We start from the raw sequence: 22113 nt of genomic DNA on the forward strand, positions 1-22113 counted from the left end.
GTCCCCAGGAATTCCTTCTATTGAAGTGGAGGCAATCCAAACTTCATACAAGGTGGACCAAAGTTCCACAAAGCCCAAACCCCACACCACTTACCTAGCCAGTGGTTCGCTTCCAGAATCTTCTACCTTCTGTCTACCATCGCTTTTGGGATAGGAAGGATCACAGAGAAAATTATTTGGATAAGCCATCTACTATCTGCAAGATATCCTGTGACACAGTGTCCTTAGTGCTGATATGAGTCATTACCAATGGATCCTTTTATGTTGACTTAAAAAGCCTATCCAATCTTAGAATGCTGTCTTGTGTCTTGGCTCTGGGAAGGCCGCACACTTTGTCCATCTTTCCTTTGCAGAATGTTATTTTGATACATTTGAGTATTGAATCTCCAACAAGGAGCATCTGTCTTCCTTGAACAGTTGGAGAACTCTTTGTGAACAAAAAGATTTTCTTACAGATTAGGCCAAGCTGCCATCCACATTGTGTCCCATATATGTCTCCATTCCCTGGGGGTAGCTGGATCTTGAGAAGTACCTCCCACAGTTTACACATTGAGACCTGGTATCAACTGGAAACTTGTAGTTGTGTGGAATTCCTCCTGGTCCTTTTTTCTCTGGAGGCCCTAGTCTGCCTATGGTTGTCTATCTCCAGCTGTTCAGAATGGCACTATGCCTCTTTGATTTCCTCTCTTTCCAACTCCTTGGTGGCCAGCTCCTTTCTTCATTGAACATGGAGTACTGACGTTTCCTGAATCTAGCTATCTAGGAACTACTCAGCGTCTCTGATTCTCAGCAGTGTTTCTACCTGTCTCTCCAATCCAAGAATCTTCTCCTTCAGCACATCCATCAACTTGTACTTCATGGACAGGAAGTCACTTCAGGGAGGAAAGAAAATATGGCACATCCATTTCAGTTCACCACCATGATTCAACCTCTGGCCATCTTGAAATTGCATGTAGAGCTGAAGCTGAAAGGAAAGCCTCTCACACTCCTCCTCTAAATTCCTGCCAAAACTCTCAAGCTCTCAATTTCTCCTACAAAGTGACTTTTTATACCAAGTATAGACCCTAACTTGAGGAGCCTTTCATCCCTATTAGAGGTATTCTCATTACACAGATGTCCGTGTACTGTATGCTGGCTTTGAAGGACTACAAATTCCATAGTACAGTGGTATGCACCCTCTGAGGCTAGACTCAGCTTCCTGGGTCAGAAATCATGGATTCCATATCAGGAAAAGGAGCTGAAACTGAGCACTATTGCTCCTTTTGGGGGTTTGGGTAAGGAAAAGCTGTGATGGAGCCCTGTGTTGAGTTGCTGGGTTGAAGACACGTGATCAGGGTTAAGATTGTACTACTGTCGACAACTTGCTAGTGCTGGGCCACAGCTCACGGCCTCCTTCTCCCCACTGAGGCACAGAGTGGAAGCCAGAAACTGTTGTTGCACAGCTGGTGTGAAGCTGGCTTACAAACAATTGAGGAAATGAGTGACTAACCCATGGGCTATGCTCTGAGTTGAAGAGAGACTGCTAAGTCTTGGTGTGGATACATTATGTCTAAGAAGAAAAGAGGAGGAGGAGTGCCTTTGTTAGATGTACAGATAGCTGTCCTGGACTCCATCTCGCTCAGTGCGCCAATGGAAGAGAGGGCCCAGGAATATAAATTTAAGGGAGAATGCACTCTCCGGGTTGGGGGTGGATCCATGTATAATACTAAGATCACTGGTTAGGTTTATGTTGCTGCTGAAAGCTGCAGCCATTAGCTGAACTATTGCAGACTCACCTACTGCCTTGATACAATTATAACAGTTTCACCTTATTCATCAGTTGCATTTTCCATTGTATGTTGTCAGGATAGCTTAGGTAAAATTGTGTTGGTTCTATTTTGAGTGTTGATTGTCTGTATAAGATCCGTTATTTGTATTTTTTGTTGTGTAGGCAATCAAGGTATAGCCACAAGTGTACATGTGGAAATATATTCATACAAGTCAGAGGACTACTGCAAAGGAGTGACTAGAGGATTCCCACCTATTTTCCCATCTCAGCTGGGACCCCCAAGATCAACATTATCCTTAATGACATGAGGAGCCCTGGCAACAGGTACCTGTTCCCAAGTAAGCTGGAAGGGAAAAAGGGATTATACAAGTCACCCTGCTTAGCTCAGCTCCTCCCTTCACCACCAGGCTGAACAAACAAAGGCAGAAACAAACTCAACAGTTTAAAAATGCTAACAGTGAAGAGACCAAAGTAAACATTCAGGAGTGGCCAAGTTCCATTCAACATATATACAGGAGAAATTCATAGAGAGTTTGCTCTTCATGTTAATGTAGGGTACAGGTTTAATGCTTACAAAGTCTAATTTAACTCCGTACTGCAGTCGGACACCACTCTCAAGAGCTCTGCTGCATGCTGTAATTGCCATTTTAAACAAAGCCCTTACATAATTATGAAAGTTGAAATGTTGATGTTTTCTAAAACAAGAATTCTATTTAAATATTTAAGGTAGCTAAAACCAAAATGCCTCCCCTACTATTTCCACTTCATTAGCACTCCTGACTCTTCCTCTTTTGAAGTGTATCCTTGAAAACTGCTTATTTTACATGCTTCTCTTTCATATGTTCTTCTGTGTCAGCATCCACTGTGACACCAACTAGAGGTGATGGACTACATATAATTAAAAGCTTGTATGCAGCAGAGCTTTCCAATGATAGGGTAAGTTGCTAAATGGCTCCCTCAGCAGAGCAGTTACTTCCTCTTTTTTCCCTCCTTATAGAGCAACTAATATCATGATCTAGCAAAGTATTTCTGCCTTATTACTAATAGCAATCAAACCTTGGGCTAAATAATAGCTTTGTGAGTGATAGGTTTCATACAACTCTCATCAGCCACTGTTTTGCAAAACATAGTTCTTTTTAGAAACTTGAGATGAATGTTTGATGTTGATACAAAATCATAGTTCTACATCCTGAGAAGAATCTCAATAAGAAAATTAACTTTTCAAAGTTATAGATTACTGTTTCTAGATTTCAAAGTTATAGATTACAGGTTTGCTGTATAAAGCTTAGTTTTAAGATTCACTAGAATAATCAAAGTCTCATTAATGGAAAAACAAAAGTGTGGAAAAGTAGCAAAGAGAATATCAAATATCAAAAGAAGAAATCTCTTACTACTTCTTTCAGGCCTTTGTACAATTCTCGTCTTCTTGGTTTGGATTCCACTTTCATGAAGTGCCTTGAACCAGTCTCTCAGTCTGTTTGCAACCTCCCTGAATTCCAGGTCACTGCATACTGAAATAAAAGATACAAAGTTCTTTAGTTATGTATTTTTTTCTTACTGTATGATAAATGCAATCTTTCAAATTATGCTAAAAATTGAAAAGTGAAACAAATAGAAAATGCAACATGTGGTCTATGGTTTCCTTTTCTCTCGTAAATTCTATGTTCAGTATTGAATTAAACATTCAAAATATATGACTTTTTTTAGTATAAATAATTTTATAAAAATAAATTTCTAATGTATCTTGCATTTATCCAGTTCTATTCATCCAGTACCCAAGTACTTTACAAACTACTATATATCCACACAGATCTACACAAAGGAATCACACTATTCACCTGGAAATATATCCATTTCTGGGGAAGAGAGTGCAGCTATTTAATAGCATTCATTTTAGGGCAGGAAGTGAGGAAGATCATCAAATCTAACAAACTGTAGATGAGAACTGAGGGAGGCAGGATAGCATAACATGGAAATAAACAACTTACACTCTTGAGAAAAGTGAGTAAGACCTTGGCTTTAGCATGATATCCCAAAGAAGATATCCCTTCAATAGCCCAGCATTCTCTAAAATACCAAGCTAGAGCTCTTTCATTTATACTGATTCAATAGGAAGAAATAGCTACCTACTAAATAAACAGTCACCAGGATCATTTCCCTGGAGGTCTTCATCCAACCACAAACTAAGCCCAAACTTACTTACCTTTTGAGAGCTGATAAACTCCAGACCAAAGCAGAAATCATTCGTTAAAACATAAGCCCCTTGTTTTGTTTGCATTTTGTATATTATGTTGCAATCCAAAAAACTTGGTGGTAAAGTCTAATGCACATTTTATTTACATGAATGACAGTCTGGACATTTTGTTTTTGATTTTAGAGTAAAACTGAAGCATGTCAGTACGTCAGCGATGACAACGATTTCTACAGGGACAAATATCTGTATATTTGTTTATTCATTTTTGCTCATAACATAGCTCTGAGACTTAGGTTTTTCTCATGAATGACTTTCATGTTGGATTTGTGCACATATTTGCATATATTAGAAACAAACTGGAGCTTCTTATAAAATCATGTTTTGTTCCTCTCTTGTGTAACTTACACAAAATCAGAATTCCTCATCTCAATATGCTACAGGAAACAATTCAATATGCAACAGGAAACAATTCTGGTATTGGCCTATGGGTGGGTAGGTAAGCTCAAAATGAGCCAGACCTTTCTAGTAGGATGAAAATGGACTACTGAGCCAAGATTACACATACATAAAATAATCACAAAGGTATTTTAAATTAAGATCTGCTTTGGCCAACCTACCCTGCTGGTGACAGTTCAATACAAGTATTTAAACATGTAGTGGCAGACAACACAGATCCTAATTTATGCTGTACTACTTGAGAATATTGAATGAGCTTCCTTTCTCCCACTGGCTGTATGGCAGGTGGGTGTTGTTTGAAAAAGAAATTGGGTGGAATGAATTTGAAACAAAGTGTTTTCATGGTGGGTGATGGTGCTTGTCACTAGTTCTTGGGGAGGCAACTGCTGATGTATCAAGACTCTGGCTCTGTTAAAGTCCTGTTGAGTTTTAGATAATGTGGTCTCCCCCCATTCCTTTGGATAGCCTTGGTGTTGCAATTTTTTTTTACTAGTCTAGTACTTCCTTTCACATTTTTCAAAACAAAATCTTATGTTAAAACTAGTGATAAAATCTTTGCATCAATAACAAGGAGCACATAGTAATTCCATGATGCTGTCAGTCTCCATAGATCCCAAGGGTACCCTTCATTCCAGAGAAGCAGTCTGGGTGAGCATCTAGGTCTGATCAACTCCTACCCCAAAGATGTAGAGTCTATAATTTATTAGTATAGGTGTGAAAAGAAGGCAGCATCTCCTTGATGTCCTTGGCTCACAGCTCTGAAATGGAACTAAAATGGAGTACTGTGGGGTTGGCTAGCACTGCTGACTGGAAGTGTGCAGAAGTGAGAAGAGGATAAATCTTTTGGATCTATAAATGTATAGATGGCTGTGAGCTCATCAGACTGATCCTGTCCCACCCTAGCCTCATCTTTTACCCATGTTATAATAGTTAATGCTAACAAATTTTGGAAGGGGTATTAAACTTTATGCTTCAAGGATTTAACCAATTTCTTATTGTTAGAGATCAGGATAAAACAATGTGGAAGGCAGATTATCCCACATTTGCCTACTGCCCAGTTCCTTACACTTTTCTCTGAAGCATGTGGTACTGCCCATTTGGGGGACAACATGACAATTCCTGTTTCTATGTCTCAAATTCAACACACACTCACCTTTTTTTTGGGGGGGGAGGAGGTGATAGTGGGAGGAGAACAAATACATCCTGATATGATCTTAAATTAGGGCCATTATTATAATATAAATTACTGCACTTTTCCAAACTTTATGTTCCATAACTGAAACTTTAAATGATGATTTGGACCCAGAATAGAAAAAGAGTATAAAAATGATCATTTTTGTTACTAATTTTAATTAGTTGGATTATTGTAAAATGGTAATAGATCATCGTCTTCAAAAATCAAGGCAATGCAAAACAACCTGATTACAACTGTCATTTGCCTATTTATGCCCCAAAGCTATAGTACTGGAATCAGCTCTCAAGCACCGCAGGTAATTACATTTACTACATTATCAATTTAAATGCACTGTGTATATTTTGTTCATGACATTTCTAATATGTCAAGTAAAAGCAGATGTCTTTTATATGTGAAATGTTACAAGAAAAGATACAGCAGAACTTCACTAATCTGCACACTTAATAATTTACATGGAAAAAATTGTGGTCTCCTATTTTCTCAGCAGAGAGAGCTGTAACAAGGTCTCATATTTCAGTACTAAAACATCAGCATTTTAAATAAATACTGTAATCCATAGTTCAACTATTATCATATAAACATGCAATGTAAATAATAGAACTGGATGGAAAATCAAAATCTTTTCCATGAGAAATTTCAAGCAAAATATTTTGATTTTCCAGGGGATGTTTCAAAATTATTCAAAATGAATATTTTTGTTTCATACTGACTTAAAGTGTCATTTCATTTTGTTTTTGAAAATAAAAAAAAAGTTTTTTCCTGTTTTTTCCTGTTGTCATTTTCCAAGCTCCCTCCTCCCCTATTTTCTCTCCCCTTTTAAACTTTCCCATTGGGAAAGTTCAATTTCAATTTGCTTACTATTTCCCAAAAATATTTTGCAAGATTTTCCTATTCCTGACAACAAAGCAGTAGGAGAAAGCCAATTCACAAACAGTACGTGGTATTAAAGAGGTGTTGCACATAGGTGTGATAGTAGAACATTTATCTGAACATTCAGTTCTTTTGAGCAGTTCAGCATTATACAATTTCTAGAAAAGTGTATAACACCCATATAAATTTTGATTACTGAAAAACAATGCCAAGTAATATGTTTTGAGACAAACAATCCACTATTCACAAACTTAAAACAGGAATAAGGAATTTAGTGGAACTTGACATCTTGCATGCTGGAAAATTGACAGAGAGCAACAATTGTGTGGAAGTACAATTGAGGAACAGAATAGGTGAAGGAAAATAGTGATTATAGCTATAGAATCATACGTATGATTTTCCATGCTTTAGAAGAACAGACTTGCTTGCAGGGAAAAACAGATTATACTTGTTTTAGGAACATATAGGTTTTTTTCATATTTAAGGGTAATAAACATTTTTCTGTCTACATCCTTACACAGCACCTTGAGATCTGAATATCTATTTAAGATGGACATAGGCAGATTTAAATTTTATATCACAAAGGAAGCTTGGAATTCCTTAGAGATACATGTTACAAATGACTTAATAAAATTAGAGATCCTTTGAGAGACCAAATGATCACTCAGTCACTAATCTAATCACAAGGGTTAGCACCCACCAGAAACTTAGTCGTGTAGGAGCTGATTTGGCTGTCTATAGTTTGCATTCTGACGTTACTACTTTTGCTTAAAGTTTCTGAGAAAAGATGGCAAAGCTGAGCAGTGACCCTGAAGGACCTGCCTCGATAAGGAATTGGGTGCGTTGCAGTAACATATTTACCTATTCTGTCCTGCCATTTTAGTAGATGAAGTTAGTTTCACTTTTTTAAACCTATTTTTGCCAAACTATATTTTTAATATATATTCCTTTGGTTAGATCACAGCTGGTGTAAATCGGCATAGGTCAATAGAGTTTACACAAATTACACCAGCTGAGGCTCTAACTATGTGTGGGTACAATTCCTTGAACAAGAACAATATCACAAGAACGGCAAAGATACTCTTTTGAAGTAATGGCAATATTGAGTCAGGTAAACCAAAGCGCTCCTCAACCAAGTAGTTAGTAAAGAAAGTGGGATAAAATCCTATAAAAATAGTTAGAGAGGTTAATTTACTCACTCAGGGTCTAACAGTCACTGCATGGATGGACGGGTCCCAGAGCCCACGTTTCAGCCTGAGCCCATATGTCTACACCACAGATTTATAGCCACACAACCTGAGCATGCAAACCCGAGTGAGCTGACACAGTCCAGATGTGGGTGTATAGTTGCAGTGTAGACATACTCTGAGTCTAAGTTAGCGTACAGAAATCTATGTAAATTTAAAGGGATCTGATTTTAGCCTTGTGAATCTAAATAAATAAATATAAAAGTTGAAGGAATCAAACTAAGCGTGAAGTGAGTCTAATCTGAAGCAACCAACTATTTTCTAGTCTCCTCAGTGTGTAAGTTAAATAAACTTAGACTCCTTGTAATCTTTTAGACTAACCTCTGAATCTGGCCTACAAATCCTAGGTTTTTATTTACCTTGAGGACTAATCTGAGTGCCTTTGAATCGCTAAGAGTAGGTTATTCACAAGTGAAAGAGCTCTTCATTCTACATGGGATTTGTTGCGTGATGAGTTCTTTTATATGGTATTGTATGGAAGCTTGTCAAATCCATTTTAAAATTATTTGCAAACTATGTTTTTGGAGTAAACTTAAAAAAAAACAGAAATCAAATGAAATTTCAGATTTTCATAGCACAAAAGCATAGATGAGGTACAGTAGCACAATCGAAAAAATTCAGTATTACTGACTTAACAGACATAATAATGGCTAAAGCTAATGACATCCACACCGATAATTTGTAATAAAAATGATTTATAAACCCCCCCAACATGTTGATAAATATACTGACAGATTGCCTAATTTCACTTTACAGTTCTTCCTATAAGAACTTCTGTATCCTCTATTCAATGCTATTTTGTAATTCATTGCAGGAAAAGATATCCCTGCATAACACAGAATAATACCATAAACCGCTTTTTCTCACTTATTTCTCTAGTAAAGGAAGACTACAACTGATACAAAGGGTAGAGTGCACAGTCTTACTACCTTTTTGACTATGCATTTTGACACGGACTTCAAATCATTGATCGCATACTATTTCTTAAATAATACAATGTAAACAGTACCAAGCAATTTTCCTCAACCTTATACAGACTTCATCTTCTGCTGTACTGCAGTACCTGTGTATGCCAGAAAAACAGATGTTCATTAAAGTAATTTATATACAAGTGAACAGTGAATGGGGGCAGAGTTCCTGGAGTGCTCTGCTTCATTAACCACACCAATTGCCTGATGCACTGTATAGACGTTGTAGAAAAATATTATATAATTTTGTCTTATAAATATTATATGATCATAAGAAAAAATTGTGCTAAAAATTTTTAACATAGGCATTGTCTTATTTCTGAATGCTTAATGTGCAACTATAACATTTTATTTATCTTGGCATTTTTAACATGGAATTTCTGTTTTCTTAAAAAAAAAAAATCCATAGTGCTGATCTATAATAGTGTCTAACGGAACTAGTCAGATAACAGAGGGTTTTTTCTGCAGAGAATTTCAACTTTTTGACAAAAATTAAAAAAAACAAAACACAACCAAATATTTTGAGTCAGAAATGTCACTGCAGTCTCATGGGAGTTAAATTTCAGATCCCTCAGATTCCCATTTTCCTCAATAGGCTTGGTTCCCTGGTTGGACGGCATCAACGCGTGAACCACCAAAAGTCTAATCTCTTGATGAAGGGACGCAGTGCTGTGGCAGCGGTGACTGTGCATATGGGACATATAGTTGACTTAGTAGCTTGGCCCACAGAGAAGAATGAAGACATGAGGAAACAAAACCACTATTCTCATGATGCACCACAGCCACATTTCTGAATCAAAATATTTGTTTTTGGCCAAAATATTTTGGTTTTGGGTGCTTTGATATTTGATGAAAAAAATTTTTTTTCTATGAAAAGCAGATTTTTTTTAAATGAAAAAATCTGTTTAGCTGAAAATCCATTTTTCTGTGACAAGACAGTTTAAATGGAAAATTTTTGACCAGCCCTTGTATGCTCTACGGATATGATCCAAAAAGCACTGAAATTAAGGGAAAGAATCCCATTGACTACAATGAGTTTAGGTTAGGCTCTAAGGTAGAGACAGAGACGCACACTCTCTCTCTGAAGGCTTTTTTAAATTAGGATATTAGTAAAAAGTGTTAGAAAACTGCATACAAACTACTGTACATGTGCAAAATGTGATTGTCAAACCCTAATACCTTGGTCATATCAAAACCAATTTTTCTGTTTCTCCGCCATATTTCAACCTTCTATTCCCTTCTATTTAGGGATGTAAAAAAAAGTTACAAAACTATTTTTAAAATGTGATAAATATTTTTTTCATTTCCCCCCATTCAAACACAAATGAACAAATTTTGCTTAAACTTTGCAAAAAATATCCACATTTAGTCAGAGCTTAAGTCTATAAAATTTTAACCCAAAAAGTGAGTTTGAGAAAATCATAAGTGACCAAAATGAAAACTAGGTAATCGTAAATGTAGATGTTACCATCACTCCCAGTAAAACTATTTCTAGCAAAATTAGACTGCAGAAGAAAACGCTAAGTAAAACCTCTTAAAATTACAAAAATATCTCCGGACACACTGGAAGTTTCTAAATATTTTGCATTTGTTTCCTTGGTGTTACTTTTTCTATGTTTTTCTCCAATACATCTGACACAGCTCTCCCCGCATGCCACAAGCACCCATTCCCTCACACAGCACAAATGTTTGCTAAGCAACGTATAAAGCTGATTGGGGCCAACGGACGGAACCCCAGGCCAGCAGCGGAGCCCCCGGGACTGATGGCTAGGATCAGCTAGTGTGCTGCTTTCAGCACGCATGCCAGAGGTTGCCTACCCCTGCTGTATATTGTAACTGGGCCAGTTTAATGTTTTTGAGGTGTCTGCTGTAGGTATATGCTTGATCAAGGGTATGTTATACGCCGAGTAATCTTACTAACATGTCTCTGCATTCTGGAATATGTTTAGGTGGTACTTCTCTTACAAATGATCTCTTTCTGAAGAGATATGCTACTGAAATTATATCATTGTTGTGCATTGATTTAAAATAGGTCTAGATGAGGTAATTCAGATCTATTCAGACTATTATTTCACCTGATAGAGTGGCAGATGAATCTTTAATGGCAAAAGACAGACAGTAAAGGTTTTGGAAGGTTAGACAGTAATCAAAAATGCATATTATATCAGATAAATCCATTCAGGAACCTGCCAAGAAGTGCTTCTGCTCTTGTCTAATACCAAATGCAAGGCATTTCTGCTATTACAATCAATTCTAGTAGCCATTAAGAGAGTTAGTGTGGGGTGAAATAAAGTCATCAGCTCAAAGGTTACTTTATTTTCCTATTATTTGATGTAATAAAAACTGACTGGTTTTACAAAACCAACATATATAGCCATGGAACAAATGAAGGAATTTGAAAACTCATAAGTACATGTTCTAGAAATATCTTTATAATAAATATTATATAAATGTTAAGAGAAACCAAAAGTTCAATTTGTTTTCATATACAGAAAATGGTAGAATTTGTGTTGGCATTTGAATATAATTGACTGATTGGAAGCAGAATATCTGAACATACTAATCAGTGTATATTCCTTCGCTGCTTTTTCAAATCTGGAGCTAACGCTAATTGAGAGAGGAGGAAAAATAGGGATACTGAACATTATAAAGAAAAACAGAACATGTATTTCTGAAACAGTTTGATGGATTAAGTTTCCTTGCACATTTAAACAAACAGTCTCTTCTTTCTGGAATAATATGCAGGAAATTATTTATATTAATATAGGCTACATGAACAAAATATAAATTTACTATACTAAAGTATATGACCATTCAAAATATAATAGTTTTATATAGTAGTTTTTATGAATGAGGTCTTCCACCTTCAAAAAATCCAAGGGAAATGAATAGTATAAAGTAGCCTAACTGGGAAGGAAAATAAGGTTTCAATTTTTGTACTCTATACTAGCTTACAAAGCTGAATCTGTTCAAGTGAAAGGGCAACCTCCCAGAAGGCAGAGGTTGGATCTCTGCTGTTTTCAAAAATTAATACTGGATGGTTAACTTCCATCATGACATCCAAAGGGAAGAGCACAAGGGGCTTCAGTTTAGTCTCTACTTCAAAGGCCAGAACCTTTGTCAGTTGTGAGGAACACCAGAAGGGACAAACCTCAAAAAGCTATTAAAGTCCATTTTAATTAGATATGTAAAAATGACTATTTCCCTATATACAGAACAGAAAACAATAGAAGAGTGGTAATATAAATAATAATATACAGTAAGTACTGTACCCTTAAATCGGGAAGTAGAGCCCTCCATAGAGCATTATCCTGAAATACAGTACTATGGTGCAAGAAATATATGGGGTCATCCCCGTACATCAGATCCATGTGACTGGCTCTCTCACTATATGACAAACTATTCTCCTTAAAGGGTAGAAAGTCGGCCATGTGGAGACTAAAATCTTGTGCTGTTGCTCCTGCTTTTATTCACAGCACCTCTGATGGCCAACATTTGGAACGTAACATAGTGCAACACCCATGCAGTATCAGTATTATTTAAGGGTGTGATCCTGAAAAGACATGGACATATGTTTAATCTCAAGCAGATGAATGAACCCACTGAAATTAAGCATGTCCATAAGTATTACCACTGGTAAATTTGGTAAACATTTAATTCACCGTACATACACAAACTGAGGAAAAATATTTCCATCAATAACAATCAAAATGTACAGATAGGCAAAGTAAGAAAAATGCTATTTAAGAATTTATGAGAGTTAAAATCCAGTGATTCAGACTTCTGAATTAGATTTGTTACAAATAGACTAGTGAATGATGAGTAAAGTAGTATAATTTTTTTCATTTAAGGATATTTATTCCATATATTTTGGCATGTGATGTTGACATTTGTATTTTAACCATTTATAAAGCTTTAACATTTGGATCTCAATGTCTACTGTCATTAAATAATTACCTGAGCCTCCCATTATTTCCCACAACTGTGAACATTTAAATGGATAAAAATGGAGGGAGGAGGAAGCTTAAAATCCACAATTTTACACAACTGTGAAAACGTAAATTGATAAAAAAAATTTAAAAATTGCTTAAAAATAAAAGTCAATGTTATCCATAAAAAAAAATAAAAAATCAAAATCAAATTCTGACAAGCCTAAGTATATAGGAGCCGAGCTTCAAACCTACTTCACATTTATGTTTGATTAGAAATTAAAGTAATATTTAAGGGTGTTGTAACAGTCATTTCCCCTTAAATTAAACAATGGATAAATTACTTCTGCATTACAGAGAATCATTTCTATTTTTGTATTATGTCTGTTGTAAATTAGGAGAATAGTATTTTCACACAATGAACTGTCAGAAAATGACAAATTTGGCAGAAGTTCAAAAAACTTACACTTGAAAATGAAAATAAGGCAATTGTTTTAGTCATTTTGTTCATAGCCATATTTGTTTAATTAGAGTAAAAAGGCTGCAAATTGGAAAAGTTCACACTTATAATATTACTACTGTATTTTTATAATCCCACTAAACATATTGGCCATCTGTTACCTTTAAAGCCTATGGTTTCTGGAGGATACCTTAAAATTAACAGATAAAAGCATTTCGATTTCCTCACTATTTAACTAAACATAATGGATTTTCTACTCCAGTTATCCTGTTATGAGATAATTAATATGCAGATATCATATCAGGGAACTACAGCTGCTTGTTTTTACTGCCTCAAATAAATGTTCCATACAGACATTCTGCTCTTGATTAACGTATCATAAAAATTACATATTCATTAAAATAAATCTGATCTTATTGTGTCCACACAATTGTTAAGGCCACTCAGAGTCAAATATCAGGACTAAGGTTCAGTACAACTCTCACTAAACTACACTAACTAAACTATACTCACTAAACTATAATGCACAGTAGAGATTCATAACATGCAGAATTTATATGCTAATTCTATACAACTAAAATGTGAAAATGTGCTAAACCTTGTAATGCCTGTTTTTTTTTAAAAAAAATAATACAATGCTCATTTCCTAATTTATTATCTGAAAGATGAAATACTGTAGGGTATATGCTGTCTTTTATTGCTGAAAGTTTTATTCTCCTCTCTCTTATCATTCCCTATACCCAATCAAAGGCAGCTTCAAATATGCTGACGTACATATCAACAAGTTCATGGAAACCATCTTTTCCCACAGCAAACCTACTTTTCTTCCCTAACGTTTATTTTTCAACAATATTACTCCTCAACATGTAAGTGCTAATGACCTTTCTAGGAATATGGGTCCATATTAGGCCTAAACAGACAATGGATTTAAATTGAGTTTGGATTTTTAGCATGAGTGATAAGCCCAAAGTATGTAAAAGGATAAGATCATGAGAAAAATAAGTTACTTGTGTGATAGCTGTAGTGACCCTTAAAATACCAGTTTTAAGATTTGAGTGGCTGTAATAGAAATAAAAGAAAACATCGTTAATTGGGCACCAGGTGCAGTAAATAATTGGTTAGAAATGCTTTGTCCGGTAGTTAGGAAAAAAAAAAAGATAAAATAAGATAAGAAGGCAACCTTCTTGAACCGTGAGTGAATCTTGATCAGCCATTAATCTTGTCTCAACAGAGCTGGGGACAGAGTTCAGCCCTAAAATTCCCTCATCTAGCTTTAGCGAAGGTCTGATAATTGACAGTGACATCACCCGTTTGTCAGTGTATAAAAAAATACACAGGTTTTCTAGGTTCTTTGTCAGTGCTTTTCCTTACCCCTCTGGAAAATGCCATGATGGCAAGATGCCTCCAGGGCCTGATCTTGTTGTGAATATTTTGTCCACTACTTAAAACTAAATTGCTGTTAGGTGTAGAATATAGGATGGCAGGGTCACACCAGATGGCTATAGGAGAGTGTTAGAAGGTAGATGCATTAGCCCTGGATTAAGCAAATCCCTTTTCCCTGAGTAAGAAAATGGGCAGTTGCAGAACAATCAGGAAGTTGCTGGAACCAATTATGGCAGGCAAGCTAATTAGGCTAACTATTTAATTAGGACACCTGGAACCAATTAAGAAGCTGCTAGAATCAATTGGGACTGGCAGGCTAATCAGGGCACCTGGTTTAAAAAGGATCTCACTTTAGTTAGTGAGGTGCCTGCAAGGAGCTGGGAGCAAGAGGCACACAAAAAGCTGAGAGTGAGAAGGCATACAGCTGGAGGACTGAGGAGTACAAGTGTCATCAGGAGGAAGGTCCTGCGGTGAGGACAAAGGTGGTGTTGGGACGAGGCCATGGGGAAGTAGCCCAGGGAGTTGTAGCTGTCATGCAGCTGTTACAGGAAGCACTGTAGACAGCTGTGATCCACAGGGCCCTGGGCTGGAACCCGGCGTAGAGGGTGGGCCCGGGTTTCCCCCATCCCCCCAACTCCCTATTTTGATAAAAGAGGAGTTGACCTGGACTGGGGGGTCCCACTAGAGGGCCTGTCCTGTCCCGCAACCCAGTAGGTGGGTCAGCAGAGACGGCAGGGATTGTTCTCCTCCTTTTACCCATGGTGGCCATGATGCGGTTAGCTGAGTGAACGGCAGGTTTGAGCCACTGGCAAAAATGGCCAAACTGAGGTCTTCCGTGAATCTCTGAGGCAAGCAAATCCACCAAGAAGCATAGAACCCATCAAGGCAGAGGAGGAACTTTGCCACAAGGAGTACATGCTTTTGTTGATGGATTCCGTGCGTTGTACTGGTGTGAAGGTTGACATTTTTTCATTTATCATCAACCTGAGGTCGGAACAGAAGGAACATAGCAGCTCAAGATGTCACCGTACCTGATCCAGAGACTGGCCCCTTATCAACCAGTTGTCAAGGTATGGGTATATTTGGACTCCCTGATGTCTCAGGTAAGTGGCCAGTGGTGCTTTGCACTTTGTGAATACCCTTGGGCTGATGAGAGATCAAAGGGCATCGTCATGACCTGGAAATGGCACAGGCCCAATATGAAGTGGAGGAAGCGTTGGTGCCCCAAGAAGATGGAAATATGGATGTATGCACCCTTTAAATCGAGGGTGGCTTACCAGTCTCCCCGATCCAGGGCGGGGATGATGCAGACCAGGGAGACCATGTGAAACTTCAACTTTTTGAGAGACTTGTTGAGGCGACGCAGGTCTAGGATGGATCTGAGACCCACTTTTGCCTTCAGAATTACAAGTAGCGGGAGTAGAATCCTTTGCCTTCCATGTTCTGAGGAACCTTTTCCACTGCCCCCAGGTGCAGGAGGTTTTCGACACCCTGAACGAGGAGAGAAGGGTCCCTGAAGAGGGACAGGGAAGAGGGGTGAGAGGGATGGTCAGATATAAACTGCAGGGTTTAGCCCAAAGAAACTCTAACACCCAGTTGCCCAAGGTGACATAGGACCAGACCAACTGCAAGCTGGCAGAAGTGGCTGAGGAAAGGGAGGGTTGGATCCAGTACATTGGCTGAGAGAGGATGTTCGGCATCTAGGTGATCTATGGCCAGACAATCGTCGGTACTGGTAGTTGGTGGGGATCTCTACGGAGATCTAGGTCTTCTGGCCAGTGAGCTAGGCTGCAGTGTTCTGAGGTCACAGTCACAAGGACTTGCGCCTGCAATCCAGTGACCTGGGGTGTTTCGTCAGTCTATGCTGCAGCACCCCAGTGGCTTTCCCCTTTGGTGCAGGAGTGGAGCCGTATTGGTTACCTGGCATGGCATCTGTGGAGCCAGTCAGCCTTGCTTCTTAGCCTCTGGAACCACTTCAGACACTGAAGGCCCCATCACTAGTTGGGAACCCTACCACAGCCCTGGTGGGGCTGGTGGGTCCAACTTCTGTGGTACCCCCATGAAGCCCTGTATCGAGCGCATGGCCTGATGCAGATCCTTTGCACGGGGCCACTATCTCTTTCAGTGCTGAGGTGCTTCTTTTCTTCAGCTTTTTCTTCGGCACAGGCAAAACAGAAAAGGGCTGGACTTGGCCGGCACCAGCAGTGCACTGCGTGTCGAGGTCGAAGTGCTGGGTGTGGGTGCCACAGTGGAAGGTTCCGACACTGGATGAACAGCAGCCTCCCCCAGTGATGCCCTCAAGCAGATATCCCGCTCTTTCTGGGTTCATGGGCAAAAGTTCTTAAAGATACGACACCTGTCTTTGTGATGGCCTTCTAGACACTTAAGACAGATATCATGAGGATTGCTGATCGGAATCAGCCCTGCTGCAGGATGCACACAGCTTGAAGCTTGAGGAGCGGGGCATGCCTTGCTTGGGGCTAAGTCCCAACTGGGACTCTATCGACTAACACTAGCAACTAGTGCTGGGGTTGTTTGATCAGACTGTCTGGGGAATGGACATCCTCTGGATCCTGGCTGGAGGATGTGAGTGTACTCTTGCACCAAGGCCCCATCCCTTTCTTCTCCCCATGCCCAGGATGCATGTTGGATCATGCATGGGCAGGGACTGGGGAAAGTTGAGGGGAGCTCCACTTCCCCTGGCTGCCCTTTGGCCAATTTGAGGGAGAAAGAACTAGCTGGCTCCCGGAGACCCCTCTCTCCATGTGTTTAAGCACTCCTAGACATACAGCAGTCTTTCTTGGTGCTGAAATCTTCCCCATGTTTCCTCTCCTAGAGGTGGGGGTAGTTGTCAGAGCTGGGTTTCCAGGCTTACTGTGGACCTAACTCAAGGGCTAGTCCTCGTGTAATGCTGAGCAAGGACTCAGGGGGGACTGGCAGACCCTGTTAATCTGTTGGGAGAGAGAAAATCTTAAATCGTTGTAGACTGTCCATACCCTCATAGGGGAAGGTAGTCAGATTCAGCATTTGTGCTGAATTATGAATTGATTGTTGGGAGTTTGGTTAAGTGAGCCAACTCTCATCCCATCATTGTATGGCATAAAATCATTTATCCTTTCACTGGATCCAATTTTGCCTGTTAGTTATTGGAGGGAATCAGGAATAATAATAAAGTTGATAAAGTTGTGATCTGACACTTTCAAATCAATTCACATGCCTATGTCTTCATCCTCCTGCACATTCTTATAAAAAAATAAAAACAGGGACAGACTCATCAATAACATCCTCAATAATTCCTTAAAATAGTTTAATGAAGAGCTAGCATATTCACACCACTGACTAGACAAAGCCTCAGAGGAGTTCGAGCCGTGAGGAAGGTCATGGGGGTGAAATGGGATAATGAGATTAAACACTTTTCATATCATAGTTGTCCAAACGTATTTGACAAATACATGTTATCATAATGCAATTACTCCTCAATAGTCCTAGATCCCAAGTGAACTGTTAAGGATGAACTTGCCTGATGAACTATATTGAATCTTTGCGAGGGGTACACGAATATTCATTTAAATTCATAAACATGTGAATTCATGTTACCTGATTATTCTTGGGTATACTACAGTACGTATTCCAAATACAAAAACTGAAAGACCAACGGTGACTCTACAGATGCACTCTCAATTAAGACTATGCACGAAGAGGAAACTTCCCACAAAACAACAGAAGAAGGGTTACAAGGGAACAAAAGCAATAAAATTGCTCCACAAGTATTTAAAGTAGAGGGTTCTGCTGAACTAACTGAAAACAATATACAATCTGAATATAGAGAGGAAAACTACAGCCTAGTGTGGTTCACAGCAGTAATAAATGGAAAAGTTATTGCTTGCTGAAATCTGGATTCAATGGGGAATAATAAGATTAAAATTCTTCACACTGAAGTCAGAAACATAAGGTTTTTCAAGGTAATGACTGTGTGTGGGGGTCATGGAAAATATTTTTTCAAATAAAATCTTCATCTTTCACTGAGAATAATGTTTGTAGATTTGGGGAATAACTGCTGGAATCCGTAGTACTGTGGGAGCCATTAAGAATATCAATATTCTCTACTGCAAGTGCCTGCAATATCCACAATATAACTTTATATTTCGTATATGAGAAATTATTGTACCAGGCTCTGCCAAGCAGCAAATGTGCATACAGTATGAAGTATACACAATAAAAATTGAATAAATAATAGAGAGCTTGTGCCCACTGTATTTTTGGAAGTCTGGGGTAGGATAGCAACACATCTTGGCTTTTATACTGTGCCCATTGGTGTGGTACTGGAGTGTCTTCTTATTACACACCAAAAATGTGGTCAAAATACCACTATTTTGTAACTGAGTTAGGTAAAAGGATGGCATTGTATCCATAATTAAATGAAAAAAAAGGCTCTTTATTTATTGGGGGTCGAGTGTTCTTAAATACTGTTTTATCCTGTGCAACTCAAACCTGGATGCCAAATTTAACATTTGAAACTTAGAATTCTTCTATAGTTCTTCTTGCTAACTAAAAAGTTAGTCTGAGAGGTGACAGACGCATGTTTCTGGATTTTGATTATGCCAAATATTTCTCTGGATGAAAAGTATCCTACTGAAAGCATGAAAATTAGCTGACTTTTCAGAATATGAGGAAATTCTTAAGAACTTTTGCTTCCCTGAATTTTGATTTGCAGTTTTAGATTTGAAATTTTGTAATTTGCAGTATTAAAATTACCAATTTTATTTGTAAAGGACTTCTAAACTTTGCATGAGAATAAAATCCAACATGTTCTCCAGGAAACAGGCCTTTTTGTCCAATAAATGTGGTAACTGCATGTGCACTGACCTAATTTGCATGCATGAATACTCATTCATGCTGGTAAGATACAAGTTTTATGTGTGGAAACAGTTGAAAGTCCAATTATTAGGCACATTTAGGCACACTTCTCATGGAGGAAAATGTCATGAATGATAATCTTTAAAATAAATGACATATGTGTATTACTGATGGAAAGCTTATGGAGACCTTACTAATGTGAGTGCACTATTGAAGTGAAACAAGCCTAATCAAATGAGAAAGTGTCAGGAGCTCAGCAACCTGGTCCTGAACAAGTAGCCACAGTATTTCTCTTTGATAAAACTGTCAAAAATATAGTCTCTCATATGAGAAGTCACCTAAAAGTGGAGCACCCACAAGAACATTCATTGGAGAAGAAGAGAAAGTTACTCACTTGTGCAGTAACTGATATTCTTCGAGATGGTTGTCCCTGAGGGTGCTCCACTTTTAGGTGTTTGAGCGCCCCTGCACTTCTAGTTGGAGATTTAAGGTAGCAGTGCAGCTAGCTTATGTTGCTCTGAGTGGGCATCACGCATGTGCAACCAACCATCCCCCAGTTCCTTCTCTGCCACCGAGTATTGAAGAGAAACTCCGAAGCAGAGTGTGGGGAGGGGAGGGTAGTGAAGCACCAAAAGGGACAACCATCTTTTTTCCAAGGAATGTCCCTGTAGGTGTTCCACTTTTAGGTGACTATGAAGCAGTACCCTTCAGTGGAAGGAGCGGCTTCGGAGATGTTTGCTGAGCGGTGGATAATACCAATTTGCCGAAATGAGCATCAGCAGCTGATTATGCCACAGAGAAGCAATGTCTGGTGAAGGTGTGGGCTGATGCTTTACATATATCAATGATGAGTGTATCTTTAAGAAAAGCTATTGATGTGATATAAACCTGGTGAAGTGTGCGCAAAGACTAGAAGGGGGTTCTAGGTTGTGTTCAAGATAGCATAATTGGCACTCTGATATCCATTTTGAAAGTCTTTGTTTGGAAATGGTTAGTCCTTGAGATTGTTCCGTTGTGGAAACGAACAGTCTGGTGGATTTACTGAATGTCTTTATTCTATCCATATAGAACGAAAGTGCTCTACAAACGTCCAACGTGTAAAGAGATGCTTCCCTGCTGTCAGCATGTGGCTTCAGGAAGAATACAGGTAAGTAGATGGGCTGGTTCAGATGGAAAGATGAGGCCACTTTAGGTGAATTTCAGATGTGGGTGAAGGATTACTTTGTCCTTGAGGAATATGGTATAAGGTGAAGTTACCATCAGGGCACCAAGCTCTCCAACCCGTCATATCGATGTAATTGTGACTAGGAAGGTGACTTTCATGGACAAGAGTAATAGTGAGCAGGTAGCCAGAGGCTCAAAAGGTTTCCCCATGAGGGTACGGACAACTAAGTTAAGGTCCCACATAGAGGTAGGATCTCTGACCATAGGATAAGTATTCTGTATATGCTTGAGGAAGGGTTTAGTGAAAGGATATGTAAATATAGTGAGGCCATCTTCTTTGGAATGGAAAACTGATTGCAGATAAGTGTACCTGGAGTGAACTGATAGAAAGACCTGATTTTTTTAGGGTCAGCATATATTCAAATATTGCAGTTAATGGAGCCATTTGAAGGGAGAGTTGTTTGTCTCCGCACCATGTGGAGAAACGACACACTTTTGAGTATATGTTTTTTGTGTGGTTAATTGTCTGCTGTTCATCAAAATATCCTGGATCTCTGTGGAACAGCCTGCCTCCAGAGGTGTAAGCCACAGATTAGCCATGCCTTCAGATGGAGGATCGGGATGTTGGGGTGACGGAGACTACCTGAGTCCTGTATGAGTAGGTGAGGTATGAGTGGGAGGGGCCACGGTGGTGTTGTGATCATCTGGTTGAGGTAGGGAAACCAGGTTTGTCTGGGCCACGTTGGTGCAATCAGAATTACTCAGAATCTGTCCTGTTTTATCTTGTAGAGAACATGAGATATAAGAGGAATTGGAGGGGAAGCGCACATTAGATGCGCTTCCCATTTCATGAGGAAGGTGTCCCTGAAGGAGTTTTCCCCGAGTACTGCCCGGGAGCAGTATTGAAGGCACTTGATATTGTGGGGTTTTGCAAAAAGGTCTATTGTGGGGAAGCCCCAGCGTTGGAAAATAGTGGTGAGGATTCCCAGGTCCATTTCCCATTCATGTGTCTGGGAAAAGTTTCTGCTTAGCATGTCCACTGCACTGTTTTGGCTTCCCAGTAGGTAGGCTGCTTTGAGGTCTATATTGTGGGACCCAAAGGTGAACCTCCTCTGTGCAGAGTGGGTGAAATCGAGCCCCACCTTGGCAATTGATATAAAATATGGAGGTCAAATTGTCTGTAAAGGTCTGCACTGTCTTGTTGCAAATGAGGGGCAGAAAATGGTGGCATGCATTGCAGACTGTCCGGAGCTCCAATAGATTTATGTGGAGCATGGACTCCATGGAGGACCATTTGCCTGGATGGTCTGTTCAGATAGGTATGCCCACCAGCCCAGGAGAGATACATCCGTGATTATCATTACTGATGGGGTGTGTCATTGGAATGGTTTGTCTACCAGGATAACAAGTTCTTTATGGTGGTGGGCATGGTCAGTCGCTTGTGAATGGAATGTCTGAGGAATTTATACTGTACGGAGCTGTCAGGGTTCCTTCCCCACTCTGAACTCTAGGGTACAGATGTGAAGACCTGCATGAAAGACCCCCTAAGCTTATTTCTACCAGCTTAGGTTAAAACTTCCCCAAGACACAAAGTCTTTGCCCTTGGATTAGATACAACACTG

At 39.0% G+C, this 22113-nt stretch overlaps 1 protein-coding gene across 12 annotated transcripts in view; it reads right to left on the reverse strand.

Annotated features, from left to right (window-relative positions):
• Nucleotides 1-22113, reverse strand: part of SPOCK3 (SPARC (osteonectin), cwcv and kazal like domains proteoglycan 3) — a 404141-nt gene that overhangs the window by 37200 nt on the left and 344828 nt on the right. For all 12 annotated transcript variants that reach the window (XM_038400866.2, XM_043513321.1, XM_043513322.1 and 9 more), the window contains one exon: nucleotides 3160-3279. In XM_038400866.2, coding sequence (XP_038256794.1) covers nucleotides 3160-3279 — 120 coding nt within the window. The remainder of the gene's footprint in view (nucleotides 1-3159; nucleotides 3280-22113) is intronic.

The sequence above is a fragment of the Dermochelys coriacea genome, chromosome 4 (assembly GCF_009764565.3).
Source record: "Dermochelys coriacea isolate rDerCor1 chromosome 4, rDerCor1.pri.v4, whole genome shotgun sequence".
NCBI classification, from domain to species: Eukaryota; Metazoa; Chordata; order Testudines; family Dermochelyidae; genus Dermochelys; species Dermochelys coriacea.